At 45.7% G+C, this 15,802-nt stretch overlaps 1 protein-coding gene across 10 annotated transcripts in view; it reads left to right on the plus strand.

Moving 5' to 3' along the window:
* The window catches only part of PTK2 (protein tyrosine kinase 2), a 168,706-nt gene that overhangs the window by 151,299 nt on the left and 1,605 nt on the right, over positions 1-15,802 (plus strand). For all 10 annotated transcript variants that reach the window (XM_069957045.1, XM_069957047.1, XM_069957046.1 and 7 more), the window contains 5 exons: positions 2,044-2,106; positions 11,054-11,093; positions 11,387-11,493; positions 15,323-15,478; positions 15,685-15,765. In XM_069957045.1, coding sequence (XP_069813146.1) covers positions 2,044-2,106; positions 11,054-11,093; positions 11,387-11,493; positions 15,323-15,478; positions 15,685-15,765 — 447 coding nt within the window. The remainder of the gene's footprint in view (positions 1-2,043; positions 2,107-11,053; positions 11,094-11,386; positions 11,494-15,322; positions 15,479-15,684; positions 15,766-15,802) is intronic.

Below are 15,802 nucleotides of genomic sequence, written 5' to 3' on the forward strand. Positions count from 1 at the left end.
ATATAAACCACTATAATACTGCTCCTATATACAGGAATATAACTACTATAATACTGCTTCTATATACAGGAATATACTACTATAATACTGCCCCCTATATACAGGAATATAACTACTATAATACTGCTCCTATATACAGGGATATAACTACTATAATACTGCCCCCTATATACAGGAATATAACTACTATAATACTGCTCCTATATACAGGAATATAACTACTATAATACCACCTCCTATATACAAGAATATAACTACTATAATACTGCTCCTATATACAGGAATATAACTACTATAATACCACCTCCTATATACAAGAATATAACTACTATAATACTGCTCCTATATACAGGAATATAACTACTATAATACTGCTCCTATATACAAAAATATAACTACTATAATACTGCTCCTATATACAAGAATATAACTACTATAATACTGCTCCTATATACAGGAATATAACTACTATAATACTGCTCCTATATACAGGAATATAACTACTATAATACTGTTCCTATATACAGGGATATAACTACTATAATACTGCTCCCTATATACAGGAATATAACTACTATAATACTGCTCCCTATATACAGGAATATAACTACTATAATACTGCCCCCTATATACAGGAATATAACTACTATAATACTGCGCCTATATACAGGAATATAACTACTATAATACTGCTCCTATGTACAAGAATATAACTACTATAATACTGCTCCTATATACAGGAATATAACTACTATAATACTACTCCCTATATACAGGAATATAACTACTATAATACTGCACCTATATACAGGAATATAACTACTATAATACTGCCCCTATATACAAGAATATAACTACTATAATACTGCTCCCTATATACAGGAATATAACTACTATAATACTGCCCCCTATATACAAGAATATAACTACTATAATACTGCTCCTATATACAGGGATATAACTACTATAATACTGCTCCTATATACAGGGATATAACTACTATAATACTGCTCCTATATACAGGGATATAACTACTATAATACTGCTCCTATATACAGGAATATACTACTATAATACTGCCTCCTACAGTATATACAAGAATATAACTACTATAATACTGCTCCTATATACAGGGATATAACTACTATAATACTGCTTCTATATACAAGAATGTAAGTAGTATAACACTGCCCCCATGTGTATGAGTCCTGCACTGGATGTTTATAGATGTCTTTTCCTCCTTTTGATTATCGTAGTCGACCTACTATATTATAATATTGGTGACCCCCTCAAATGTCCCCATCTGCATAGCAGTACAGGTGTGTGTCATGTGTTTTCCCGGTGCATTCCTGTGGGCAGGGTCCCGGCACTCATCCCCTCCTAGCACTGTCTCTCCCGACCTGCAGAACCACGGCTTTCACTATACTATTAGTGCAGGAGACTGTTGGGGCATGATGGGATTTGTAGTTTTGCTGCAGGTTAGGGAACGCCTCTACCTGCCTCCCTCCTCAGAGCACGTCACCCCCCATGTCCGCTGTGACTCAGGTCTGGGGAATCATGAAGCATCCATTTCCCCGATGAGCAGCCGCTCTGCGGATACCTGGGGCACGGCCGTTGCTGCTGATTATTTATGAGCTCTCCCCGCTCTTCCTGTATCTCAGCCTCCCTCCTCAGCTTGTGCAATGCTAAAACCATTCAGTAATTGGCTGCGCTTCCAGTCCCGCGGCTGCAGCCAAGCTGAGCGCACATCAGCCTTTCCTCCCGCAGGAAGCCTGGATTAATGCTGTTTGTTCTGTAGCAGCAGCAGCAGCTTAGGGATCGAAGCTCGGCCCCCCGCCCGCACCATGCAGGTCTTCCACTGCTGTATGGGCAGAACGGTACGACCCCCGGGGGGGATTCTCTTTAGCTATTTGCCCCTGTATACTCTGTGCCGGGCAGCGTACACCTAATGGAATATACTCTCTTTTATTGTGCTGCCTAACTTTTATACTTTTTGGGACTTTTTTTCAAAAATTTTTATAATCTTTTTTTTCTTCCTTGTAGAAGCCTGATGTCCGGCTCTCCCGGGGCAGCATAGACCATGTGGACGGGAGCATCCAGTGTCCGGTAAGTGTCCCCTCCTCCAGATTCTTCACTGGCGCAGCTGTTTATTACATTGAGTTGTCCAGTCTGGTAGGAAAGTTTTGTTGCTTTCTGCTTTATAAGATCTCTGTTTGCTGTCATTGGACGCAATCTGTAGGGGATCATTCACATGGCCAGGCAAAGCACCCAGCAATCCAGAGACCAGGGATGGGGAACCTTCGGCTGTCCAGGCATCATGGGAATTGTAGTTTAGCAGCAGCTGGAGGGACGCAGTTTCCCCATCCCTGGTATAGACTATAGCAGTATACAGCGCCGGACCTATGGGCACCTGCCAACCTGACTAACTGAAAAATGCCGTCATTCTGGCCGTTGACTATAGATGTCGTGGAGTCTGGGAATTGTTGCCTTTTTTCAGGGTTTTATTCCCTGCTTGTCACCCAGCTTTCCTAGAGTCCAGAGCAGACTGGATCAGGGAGAGAGACTGCTGCTTACAGAGGATATTCGGCAATGGAGAAAGTTTTTTTCCTGACAGCAAGCAGAGTTCTTACAACTTTCTTCAGTGCTGTTGTATCTTGGATCCATTAATCTATATGTAGTTGTTCCTTTCCTGACATCTTCAGCTCTGCTTCATCTGCTGGGTGCAAGTGCACATGGTTCTGTAGCGGTATAAGTGTGAGGAGGGGCCGGGAGATGTTGCTGTGCGGTTTCTTGGGTGGTGGCGGTAGATTTCCTTTAAGTCGAAGGTGTGAGGTTCTTGTCGCCTCTGATATACGACCCCCTGCGATGATTCATGATGATTAGGAAAGGGCGATGCTCTGCAGATGATGCTCTTCCAGATTCTTAGTCCTCTAATTCTGCGTCCGCAAACACTAAGAACAGTCGTCTGCAAAGTGTTTCCTATCAGAGTAAATGATCATCCGAGGAAACTGTAGAATGGTAATGGGGGGGGGGGATACAGGCAACATTCTGGTAATGGGGGGGGGATACAGGCAACATTCTGGTAATGGGGGGGGGAAATACAGGCAACATTCTGGTAATGGGGGGGGGGATACAGGCAACATTCTGGTAATGGGGGGGGGGAAATACAGGCAACATTCTGGTAATGGGGGGGATACAGGCAACATTCTAGTAATGGGGGGGATACAGGTAACATTCTAGTAATGGGGGGATACAGGCAACATTCTAGTAATGGGGGGGATACAGGCAACATTCTGGTAATGGGGGGGGGAAATACAGGCAACATTCTGGTAATGGGGGGGGATACAGACAACATTCTGGTAATGGGAGGGGGGAAATACAGGCAACATTCTGGTAATGGGGGGGGGATACAGGCAACATTCTGGTAATGGGAGGGGGGTAAATACAGGCAACATTCTAGTATTGGGAGGGGGGAAATACAGGCAACATTCTAGTAATGGGGGGGATACAGGCAACATTCTAGTAATGGGGGGGATACAGGCAACATTCTAGTAATGGGGGGGGGGAAATACAGGCAACATTTTGGTAATGGGGGGGATACAGGCAACATTCTAGTAATGGGGGGGGATACAGGCAACATTTTAGTAATGGGAGGGGGGATACAGGCAACATTCTAGTAATGGGGGGATACAGGCAACATTCTAGTAATGGGAGGGGGGAAATACAGGCAACATTTTGGTAATGGGGGGGATACAGGCAACATTCTGGTAATGGGGGGGATACAGGCAACATTCTAGTAATGGGGGGAAATACAGGCAACATTCTGGTAATGGGAGGGGGGAAATACAGGCAACATTTTGGTAATGGGGGGGATACAGGCAACATTCTAGTAATGGGGGGGATACAGGCAACATTCTAGTAATGGGGGGGGATACAGGCAACATTCTAGTAATGGGGGGGATACAGGCAACATTCTGTTAATGGGGGGGATACAGGCAACATTCTAGTAATGGGGGGGGTACAGGCAACATTCTAGTAATGGGGGGGGGATACAGGCAACATTCTAGTAATGGGGGGGGATACAGGCAACATTCTGGTAATGGGGGGGATACAGGCAACATTCTGGTAATGGGGGGGGATACAGGCAACATTCTAGTAATGGGGGGGATACAGGTAACATTCTAGTAATGGGGGGGGATACAGGCAACATTCTGGTAATGGGGGGGATACAGGCAACATTCTGGTAATGGGGGGGGATACAGGCAACATTCTGGTAATGGAGGGGGGGATACAGGCAACATTCTAGTAATGGGGGGGGATACAGGCAACATTCTAGTAATGGGGGGGATACAGGCAACATTCTAGTAATGGGGGGATACAGGCAACATTCTAGTAATGGGGGGGGGGATACAGGCAACATTCTGGTAATGGGGGGGATACAGGCAACATTCTGGTAATGGGGGGGATACAGGCAACATTCTAGTAATGGGGGGGATACAGGTAACATTCTAGTAATGGGAGGGGGGGATACAGGCAACATTCTAGTAATGGGAGGGGGGGATACAGGCAACATTCTAGTAATGGGGGGGGATACAGGCAACATTCTGGTAATGGGGGGGATACAGGCAACATTCTGGTAATGGGGGGGGATACAGGCAACATTCTGGTAATGGGGGGGGATACAGGCAACATTCTGGTAATGGGGGGGGATACAGGCAACATTCTAGTAATGGGGGGGGGGGATACAGGCAACATTCTAGTAATGGGGGGGGATACAGGCAACATTCTGGTAATGGGGGGGATACAGGCAACATTCTGGTAATGGGGGGGGATACAGGCAACATTCTGGTAATGGGGGGGGATACAGGTAACATTCTAGTAATGGGGGGGATACAGGCAACATTCTGGTAATGGGGGGGGGATACAGGTAACATTCTAGTAATGGGGGGGATACAGGCAACATTCTGGTAATGGGGGGGGGATACAGGTAACATTCTAGTAATGGGGGGGGGGGGATACAGGCAACATTCTAGTAATGGGGGAAATACAGGCAACATTTTGGTAATGGGAGGGAAATACAGGCAACATTCTGGTGTCTGGGAAACTTATTTTGTGTAGATTTGTAATGCAAACTTAGATAAGTCGGCAGTGTTAGTTTTCTGAAGTCTGGGATGGCTTCTGTAGGGGACACCAACATTTAACATGTAACCCAGCTTTCCTAGGGTCCAGAATGGTGTGTATGTGTGTATATATATATATATATATATAATATATATATATATGTGTGTATATATATATATATATGTGTGTATGAGAAGCAGTATCGGGGGTAGTTAGGTACATAAGAAGCAACATTGCCTGAATGTAAGTTTAGCTTGTCACCCAGCTTTCCTAGGGTCCAGAGTGGCAGAGAGATAACAGTATCAGGGGTGGTTAGGTGCATAAGCAGCTTTCCCAGGGTCTGGAATATTATATGTGAAGCAGAATCGGGGCCTTGGTAACCAGCATTGTCATTAAAGCCTGTAGGAAGGATAAATGACGACTCTTATAGTTATAAAACCCAGCTTTCCCAGGAGCAGACAGCATTTGTTATGTCTGGAGTCCCATGGGTTGTAGTGACAGGAGAAGTCGTCTCTCTTGACGCTGGTGGTGACAGAGAAGTATCTGCTCCGGATTCCTTTCTGATCCCATGAAATCTGCGACCTCCTGGTCCCCGGGGTGGGGGTGGGGGGCTCTGAATGCCTGTGGTTGGAAGTCCATGAAAGGATCGCTGGATTCATCCAAGGTTTAGATAAGACGACAGCAGCAGAATTCCATCCCCTCCCCCAATCCTTGTCTTCTCCTTCTTCCCGTCTCCAGCCTTAGAGCTGCAATCCTGTCACTCCTGAGCTAAAGCACATTTCTGGATTGCACTTCATACTTCACAGGGTTCAGGGTGAAAAACCGGCCTGAGAGGGTAAATAAACACTGGAGAGAAGACAGGCAGCTGGAGCGCCGCTGTATCTGGCAGCACGGCATCACTGTCACTGGCTCAGTGCTTAAAGAGGCAGCCGCCTGAAATGTATTATTTAGGAAATCAACAGGGGGAGTTATAGCAATATATACTCCTTATTATTTTATTAGATTTTCTATGTTTAAATCAACATTATACATCCGGCCACTAGGTGTCTCCCTCCCTGTCACACTGCGCTCCATGCTCCCTCTGTGCCGATATTTGGTCTTTTCTTTGTTAATAAAAATAGACCAAAAACATTTTTTCCATTTCACCATTGAAAGGAAAGTCCAGCCAAATAGATCACTAATGGATCCTTTCAGGGGTATGGGAAAGATGAGTGACTGCTCCTATGGCCAATAGTATTGGTGAGAAATACTAACCTAATTTCAAACCCCCAGTAGGTGGATAGAGCGAGAGAGCGAAGATGGATGGATGGATATACAGGAGATGGATGGATGGATGGATGGATGGATAGATAGACAGGAGATAAATGGATGGATAGATGGATAGATAGGAGACAGATAGATAGATAGGAGACAGATAGAGAGATAGGAGACAGATAGAGAGATAGGAGATAGATAGATAGATAGATAGATAGATAGGAGACAGATAGATAGATAGGAGACAGATAGAGAGATAGGAGACAGATAGAGAGATAGGAGACAGATAGAGAGATAGGAGACAGATAGAGAGATAGGAGACAGATAGAGAGATAGGAGACAGATAGAGAGATAGGAGACAGATAGAGAGATAGGAGACAGATAGAGAGATAGGAGACAGATAGAGAGATAGGAGACAGATAGAGAGATAGGAGACAGATAGAGAGATAGGAGACAGATAGAGAGATAGGAGACAGATAGAGAGATAGGAGACAGATAGAGAGATAGGAGACAGATAGAGAGATAGGAGACAGATAGAGAGATAGGAGACAGATAGAGAGATAGGAGACAGATAGAGAGATAGGAGACAGATAGAGAGATAGGAGACAGATAGAGAGATAGGAGACAGATAGAGAGATAGGAGACAGATAGAGAGAGAGAGAGATAGTAGATAGATAGGAGATAGATAGATAGATAGGAGACAGATAGAGAGATAGGAGACAGATAGATAGATAGATAGATAGATAGATAGATAGATAGGAGATAGATAGATAGGAGACAGATAGAGAGATAGATAGGAGACAGATAGAGAGATAGATAGATAGATAGATAGATAGATAGGAGACAGATTCACTCTTTGGTAACGTGAAAAAAATTGCTTGAATATGGCGAAGGTTGTTCGCTGAAACGTTGCTCCGGTTTTCTTCTGTATGCTGCACCTTGCTTTGATTATGTTTTATTTGGAATGATTATTTTTCACATGGAATAAATTCACAAATTTTTTTCACATTACCAAAGAATGCTGTGGATTATCTCCTGTATATTTACTCCAGCCTTTGGTCAAGGCAAGATCCGCTGGCACCATCTCATCCACGGAGTGCTGCTGAATTATCTTTTTGACTAGATAGAGAGAGAGAGATAGAGAGGTCTCTTCCGGGAGACCGCCTCCTCCTGGAGTCACTGATGACCCTCCTCTGGACGGACGAGAGATCTCCAGCTGGAATACCGCCCACCCGCAGAGTGGAACACCCCTGACAGATGACAGCTATACCTCGGGAGGTGGGCCCGGCTACTGGTAGGTGTGTTCCACTCTGCGGGTGGGCGGTATTCCAGCTGGAGATCTCTCGTCCGTCCGGAGGAGGGTCATCAGGGACTCCAGGAGGAGGCGGTCTCCCGGAAGAGACCCAGATACGCCTTTATCGTGGACTCGTGTTGTTCATAGTGGGTGAAGCCTCCGTGTGATCATTATTAATATATAATATTACGTTGTATTCAAGTTTATTCTCTTATTTTATATTATGAACGGACACTATTATTTTTATGAAATGGAAACCTTCACTAAGATCTCTACACCATTGTAATGCCGCACGGGCTCTGACAGCTGATGGACACGTGTGAGCACGAATAGGAGGGGAGCTTGAACTCTTCTTGATTGACAAGTCTGAGCACCTATCATGTTTCTATAATGATTGACACACCTGTATATAACACATGATTGTTTGTAACATTATTGCACTTGAAAATGGTGTAAGGTACGCCGAAACGTCGTGTTTTTTTCACCTTGTTTGCTATGAATTGCTATTCTATGGAATAAATTTCCTTACGTTTTTTTTCACATACGTTCGAGTGCTGCAGAGTATTTTTTTTAATAGAGAGAGAGAGATAGAGATAGATAGGAGAGAGACATAGACAGACAGATATATATATACACTACCGTTCAAAAGTTTGGGGTCACCCAAACAATTTTGTTTTCCATGAAAAGTCACACTTCTTCACCACCATACGTTGTGAAATGAATAGAAAATAGAGACAAGACATTGACAAGGTTAGAAATAATGATTTGTATGTGAAATAACATTGTTCTTACATCACACTTTGCTTCCGTCCCAGAATCCTCCTTTTGCAGCAATTCCAGCATTGCACCTTTGGCATTCTAGCTATTAATCTGTTGGGGTAAGCTGGAGAAATTGCCCCCCACGCTTCTAGAAGCAGCTCCCACAAGTTGGATTGGTTGGATGGGCACTTCTGGCGTACCATACGGTCCAGCTGCTCCCACAACAGCTCAATGGGGTGGTGATCTGGTGACCGCGCTGGCCACTCCATTACCTATGATAGAATACCAGCTGCTGCTTCTGCTGGAAATAGTTCTTGCACAATTTGGAGGTGTTTAGGGTCATTGTCCTGTTGTAGGATGAAATTGGCTCCAACCAAGCGCTGCCCACTGGGTATGGCATGGCGGTGCAGAGTGATAGCCTTCCTTATTCACAATCCCTTTTACCCTGTACAAATCTCCCACCTTACCAGCACCAACCCCAGACCATCACATGACCTCCACCATGTATAACAGATGGCGTCAGGCATTCTTCCAGCATCTTCTCATTTCTTCTGCGTCTCACAAACGTTCTTCTTTGTGATTCAAACACCTCAAACTTGGATTCATCCGTCCACAACACTTTTTTCCAGTCTTCCTCTGTCCAATCTCTGTGTTCTTTTGCCCATCTTAACCTTTTTCTTTTATTGACCAGTCTCAGATATGGCTTTTTCTTCGCCACTCTGCCCTGAAGCCCAGAATCCTGCAGCCGCCTCTTCACTGTAGATGCTGACACTGGTGTTTTGCAGGTACTATTTAATGAAGATGCCAGTGCGGGACCTGTGAGGCGCCTGTTTCTCAAACTAGAGACTCTAATGTGCTTATCTTCTTGCTTAGTTGTGCAACGCGGCCTCCCACTTCTTTTTCTACTCTGGTTAGAGCCTGTTTGTGCTGTCCTCTGGAGGGATTAGTACACACCGTTGTAGGAAATCTTAAATTTCTTAGCAATTTCTCGCATGGAATAGCCTTCATTTCTAAGAACAAGAATAGACTGTCGAGTTTCAGATGAAAGTTCTCTTTTTCTGGCCATTTTGAGCATTTAATTGACCCCACAAATGTGATGCTCCAGAAACACAATCTGCTCAAAGGAAGGTCAGTTTTGTAGCTTCTGTAACGAGCTAGACTGTTATAGATGTGTGAACGTGATTGCACAAGGGTTTTCTAATCATCAATTAGCCTTCTGAGCCAATGAGCAAACACATTGTACCATTAGAAGACTGGAGTGATAGTTGCTGGAAATGGGCCTCTATACACCTATGTAGATATTGCACCAAAAACCAGACATTTGCAGCTAGAATAGTCATTTACCACATTAGCAATGTATAGAGTGTATTTGTTTAAAGTTAGGACTAGTTTAAAGTTATCTGCAAAGTACAGTGCTTTTCCTTCAAAAATAAGGACATTTCAATGTGACCCCAAACTTTTGAACGGTAGTATTACACGTATCCAGCTCATCCTTTATTCACAGCTGGGAAATAGGATCCAGAAATAGGTTTTGAAAGCAAAAAAAAAAGTTTTTAGAAAAAAATAAATAAATCTTGTTAGTGAATCCTGGTGGGGGATGGTGGACGGGAATGTTCCTAAGAACGCTCAGTTTTGTCTGCTTCGATTTAGATGAAATTTACATAAATTTTCTGAATGTTTTTCTCTGAATCTCATTGTTTATCCCCAAACTATTTTTGGCCTCTATTTATCAGACGCTTGAGAACGGTCGTCCGCCCGACCGCCAATTAATAGGGATTATTTATATACCCCGAGGGACTTTATATAGCGATAACAGAACATGAACCTACTGAGGGTCACCGGTGGAAAAATACCCAAAAAGGAAGGAAAAAAAAATCTCCCAGCTCGGAAAATTTATTCAGTAGTGAATGGGACAGCAACTTAAATCATTGGAGGACCCTGATAGTGGACAGACAGGGGGTCCAAATGATTAGAGAACCACAGCTGCTTTCTTGCAAGAACAGCGCCACCCCTGTCCTCAGGTTATGTGTGGTATTACAGTACAGCGCCATTGACTTCAATGAAACTAAGCTGCAAACCCCCACCTAACCTGAGGGCAGGGGTAGCGCTGTTTCTAGAAGGAAGAATCTGTCTTTTATATAGGAGGTTATTCTCTTATACGGAATTTTGCAAGGATGACATCATTGCAGCTTTTGGTCCCCCTGCTTGGTATGCTCTTGATAGGGAATAACTGACTTACTGAGACTTACTGAGATGGAAATGCCCCTTTAAGAAATAATTCTCCGTCCATCTTCTAGTGATTGAGATGATGATGTGTTTTACAGCAGGCTGTAAAGTGACCTGACTTTTTTTGACACATTCAGTTGTGTTGCCCCCTAGTGTTCAGTATGAGAACTAGAATATTACAGAGTAAGAGTTATTACATCTGCGGATATTGATGTCCAGTATTGGAGCCGGGGCTGTTTATTCCAGTCTCGGCCGCTCGTGACCTGATGTCGGTATTCACTTCTGGCTGCCGGGCCGACTATTGCAACATAAGCCTCCATTTATCTCTTCTCCCGTCTTTGCTTCCAGCTCTCTGTTCCCAGATATATAACTTTTTTTCCTTGGCTTTGTGTCTTGCAGACTGGTAACCAGCACATCTATCAGCCCGTTGGAAAGCCAGGTGAGCGGGGGGGGGGGGGGGCTAATGGGGTTGGGGGGTATTCAAGCTAGACACTTTATGAAATGGCCTCTGTATCTCCCATACAAGTCTATGGATATTATCGCTCTCCATAGACTTTAGTATAGAACATATTACCCATAAACAGTAGGGGTGAAGTTTAGGAATGACTCTAATAATTGTGTCCCCCAGTCCTGCCCCTATCCCGTCACCACTGCCAGACATATGTCCGTGTTCACATTACTCGGGGATGTGATGTTCCCGTCTCATATAGTCTCCATTTCATATATTTACAGATCACTCGGCTCCACCAAAGAAACCCCCTCGGCCGGGAGCCCCCAGTCACCTCAGTAACTTGGCCGGGCTGAACAGTACTGGGGACAGCTACAATGAGGGAGTAAAGGTAAGAGGACGATATATCTGCGTCCATCATATTGCTACATGCCGGAAGGCTTTGGTGACTTTGGCCACTGTTACATATTTCTTGTTAAAGCTACAGATACAGATACACATACAGCATGCAGTGTGAAGGCTCACGGCCCGACTATCAGGCTCGTCCTGGCCTGAGTGAAAGGCGATCAGCTGGCAAACACGTTGGCTGATTGCATGCTTTGTGCGGCAAAAAACTTATTGTCATTGGTCTCACTTCACCCTGCGTATCTTGGTGACTTGCGGCTGATGATAAATGAGGGTCACATGGCCCATCCAGCAATCATTCATGTGGCCCTGCTGCCCGACCAGAGAACCGTGCTCAGTAACGTGGAAGTGATGGCCTGTGTAAAAATAGAAACTGCATCCCCCTCCTCCCCTCACAGCAAACAATCCAAGTCTTAAGTTACAGCTGCAGCATCTGCATCTCTGAGATGCGTGCTTTGAGAGGGGAAAAGGGGGATGGAGCTGCAGCATCTGTATCTCTGAGATGCACGCTGTGAGAGGGGGGGAGGAGGGGGGTGGAACTGCAGCATCTGTATCTCTGAGATGCGCGCTGTGAGAGGGGAGGAGGGGGATGGAGCTGCAGCATCTGTATTTTTGGGATGCATGCTGTCATAGGGAAGGAGGGGGATAGAGCTGCAGCATCTATCACCCTGATACTACGTGCTGTGCTGTGATAGGGGAGAAGGGGATGGAGCTGCAGCATTTGTATCTCTGAGATTTGTGCTGTGGTAGGAGAGGTGTGATTCTCCTGTGTGCGTGAAGTGGATGCAGCCAGTCTCCAGCCTCCATGGAGCAGGTGGTCTTTTCCTGCTGACAATCTTCTATGTTTCTAACTAAATAATCACCATACACACAGAAACACTGCTAACAATGCCAGATCCCTGTGATATAGAGGTCAGCCATAGTGATATATACAGGTCAGCCATAGCGCTAGAGAGGGGTCAGCCATAGTCAGTACATTTTTTTTCCAACTCCAGCCAAAACTAGCTCCGACTCCACAGCCCTGCTGCAGCATGTATCTCTGAGATGCGTGCTGTGATAGGGGAGGAGGGGGATGCAGCTGCTGCATTCTATATTAGTTAAATTTTAAGGTAACTTCCCCTGCCCCAAATTTATTGTGGAGAAAAGTCTGTTTGTAGCTACTTATATACCAGCAGCAGCCGCCATGGATGCAACCAACCTGCTGTGCCCAACACTGGCATCTGTGTATTTATAGGAACCAGGGGATACAGAGCGCGTAGAGGAGAAGAGTGTCTGTAACTGGAAGGTGCAGGCTAGTAACACGCTGACACTTGGGGGGGAAGGCTAGTGACACTGACACTTGGGGGGATAGGAACACTGACACTAGGGGGGATAGACTGTTGACACGCTGACATTAGCGGGGATAGACCAGTGACACGCTGACACTAGGGGGGATAGACTGGTGACACGCTGACACTTGGGGCTCCCCCTGCCTGTGCTCGGAGTAGTAGGACCCCCTCAGGGCTGCGCTGGACACGGAGCAGCTGGTGACTGACGCCTCTATTCTTAGTTTACCTGTTTCTGGAGTATAACGCTGCAGCCTCCTCAGACGTCAGTCATTTTCCATGGAAACTTGTCTTTCTGGCGGATTCTTTCCGAGATTTTCCCTTCTCCCAGTGACCACTCAGTGCGGTTGTTTATGAAATGATCCTGCCAGGCGGCCTTGGCGCCAAACCACATGAGTACAAACCAGTCCCAGCTGTGCCGCAGAGCCGGAGCCGTGTGCTGCCCATGGCTGGCAGTGCCATCCTGTATGTGGTGACGGATCCAACCATTGGGGGGCACTCTGCTAACTTTGGACAACCCCTATTCACCGCTGGAACCCTCTAGTTCTTGAGAAAACAGGGATTCTTGATCCAGGACAGGACAATAGGGCCCACTTTCAGGTGTAGAAGGAATGGGTGGAGGGAAGGGACAGAGGTGATCACATCTTGCTTTGTGTTGCATGGCCGGTATTGCTGCATGTGCTGCGACCAGATCAAGAGACTCATGCCCCCCTCCCCCCCCCGGGACCCCCACAGCCGCCCCTCCTCCTCACCTCTCTGCTTCATCTTACTTGTGTTTTTTCTGCCTGGTTCGCTCCATCGCATTTATTAATTTCCTCTTTTTGTTGTTTTTTTTTCCCCCTTTTTATTTTGCTCTGGTCTCTTTATTAACCCTCTCCCCCTCACTCTGCTCCATCTTAGCCGTGGCGGGTAAGCACTTTGTGTTTGTGTCTGTGTGTTTTGGGGGCTGACACTTCACATACTTCTCAATGTAATCTGAGGGGTCACATAATTTTGGGGGGTTCCTTCTGCGATATAGTCTGAGTCTTAAGCAAAAATTTTGTTAATTGAACTTTTCTTTTGTCGATAAGGTTTAGTCTCTTCTCAGATTTGTAGCGTTCTCGGACGGCGGTGTCCATAGTATATTTTTGGTGGGTGCTTTGTCTCCAGAGGACACCCCCACCCCCACCCACTGGTGATTTTAGGGCAGTTTTCTAGGAACACTTAGTTCCCGATATGTTTGTGTTAAACACTCACATAGCGCAGAGAGCCTTCGTGTCACATGTGGTTAGTAACCAACGTGTGTAACCAACACAAAGCGCCCGACTTGTGCCAAACCGCAGCCCCGCTCCAGCACTTAACCCTGTAGAGACGCCAGGACTTTCCACACTTCTATGTTTGCCTTTTGTGTTGTTTTCGTTAGATCTAACACTTAGTGTCACCACTGTCTGTGTATACATGGCCAAAAGTCTGTGCACCCCCAGCATCACTCCCACAGATACATCATGATAATGCCCCCCCCCCCATTTGTATCAGCCCTCACGTGTGGTTGTTGCTGTACATTCAGGGGTTGAGGTCTGGACTCTGCAACCAAAAAGGGGGGGGGGGGTTGGCTTTACGTACCTCCAGCTGGCACCTGGCATTGTGCAGACACAGATGTGTCTTCAGCTTCTCCGTGAAGCCCCCATTGCGCAGTAGAGAGGAGAAACCATTCCCTCGTTCGGTCCTTGGTGGTCCCATTTATTGAGTCTTCACTAGCTGAGGGGCCACAGTGTCTGACTGCGCTGCTCCCATGAGCCTCAGCAAAGCTTTATTCCCATCAGATAGACATTCTTACTATACAGTCCAATAGGGAAGGAATGCCTCCAATGGATGAAAGATCCCTTTAATACCAGTCCTACACCGCCCCCCTTTGGCCTGTATTAGCCACAACAGTTTTGCACAGATTTTTCTGTAAAGTTTCTATGACTTCTTTCCTCAAGGAGAAATTTTACCCCTTTTGCCCCAGTTTTTAAAGACCTATGGAAACTTAGAGGCCATGTTTGATGCCCTCCTCTGGTCTCTGTACTGACCCTGAAATCTTTCCTTTAAAAGAGATCTCTGGTTTGGCCTTCATTTCTGGTCATGTTTGAAGAATTTGAATGCATCACTGACTTCATAGCAGTGCCAACCACCATAGGGTCCCTTCCTGTAGTACTGCCAGCCACCATCCTCGTAGCAGTATCAGCCCCATATGTGTCCTGTGGGGCTCATATCTATAATGCCAGCCCTGAAGTTCCGGACAGGTGTTTGGACGGACTGTTCTGGACATCGGTGAGGTTGGGGGGGCGATTGCTGGTGGTTGCAATTAGATTGGCCGAAACTGCTTATTCCAGATGCCGTCCACATATTTTTGACCATGTAGTTTTCCTTTCATCTTTAAATACATAGCGCCATCTAGTGGGTACTGTGTGTCTTCAGGTGTTTTTTTTTTTGTGGTTTCCCAATCCCTTATGCCATCTTGTCTTTCAGATTCAACCACAGGAAATCAGTCCACCCCCAACCGCCAACCTGGACCGCACAAATGACAAGGTGTATGAGAATGTGACGGGCTTGGTGAAAGCTGTGATTGAAATGTCTAGTAGGATCCAGCCGGCACCGCCAGAGGAGTATGTCCCCATGGTGAAGGTAAGGATACAATGCCTGGCATGGACGGTGATCCAGGGATTATTCTGCTTGCCATTGGAGTCAGGAAGGGGCGATTGGAATCTGCCTCATAGGGGTTTTTGCCTTCCTCTGGATCGACACAGTAGGATTTCTGTAGGTTGAACTTGATGGATTTGTCTTTTTTTCAACTTACTAACTATGTTTCTAAAACCTCTGCCAATTGACAGGGGGTCGGACTAGCCTTGAGGACTTTATTAGCGACTGTTGATGAGACCATTCCTGTTCTTCCAGCCAGCACCCACCGAGAGGTAAGTGACAGCCCCTACATATCTACCCATAATCCTG

This window comes from Dendropsophus ebraccatus, chromosome 2 (genome assembly GCF_027789765.1).
Source record: "Dendropsophus ebraccatus isolate aDenEbr1 chromosome 2, aDenEbr1.pat, whole genome shotgun sequence".
NCBI lineage: Eukaryota > Metazoa > Chordata > Amphibia > Anura > Hylidae > Dendropsophus > Dendropsophus ebraccatus.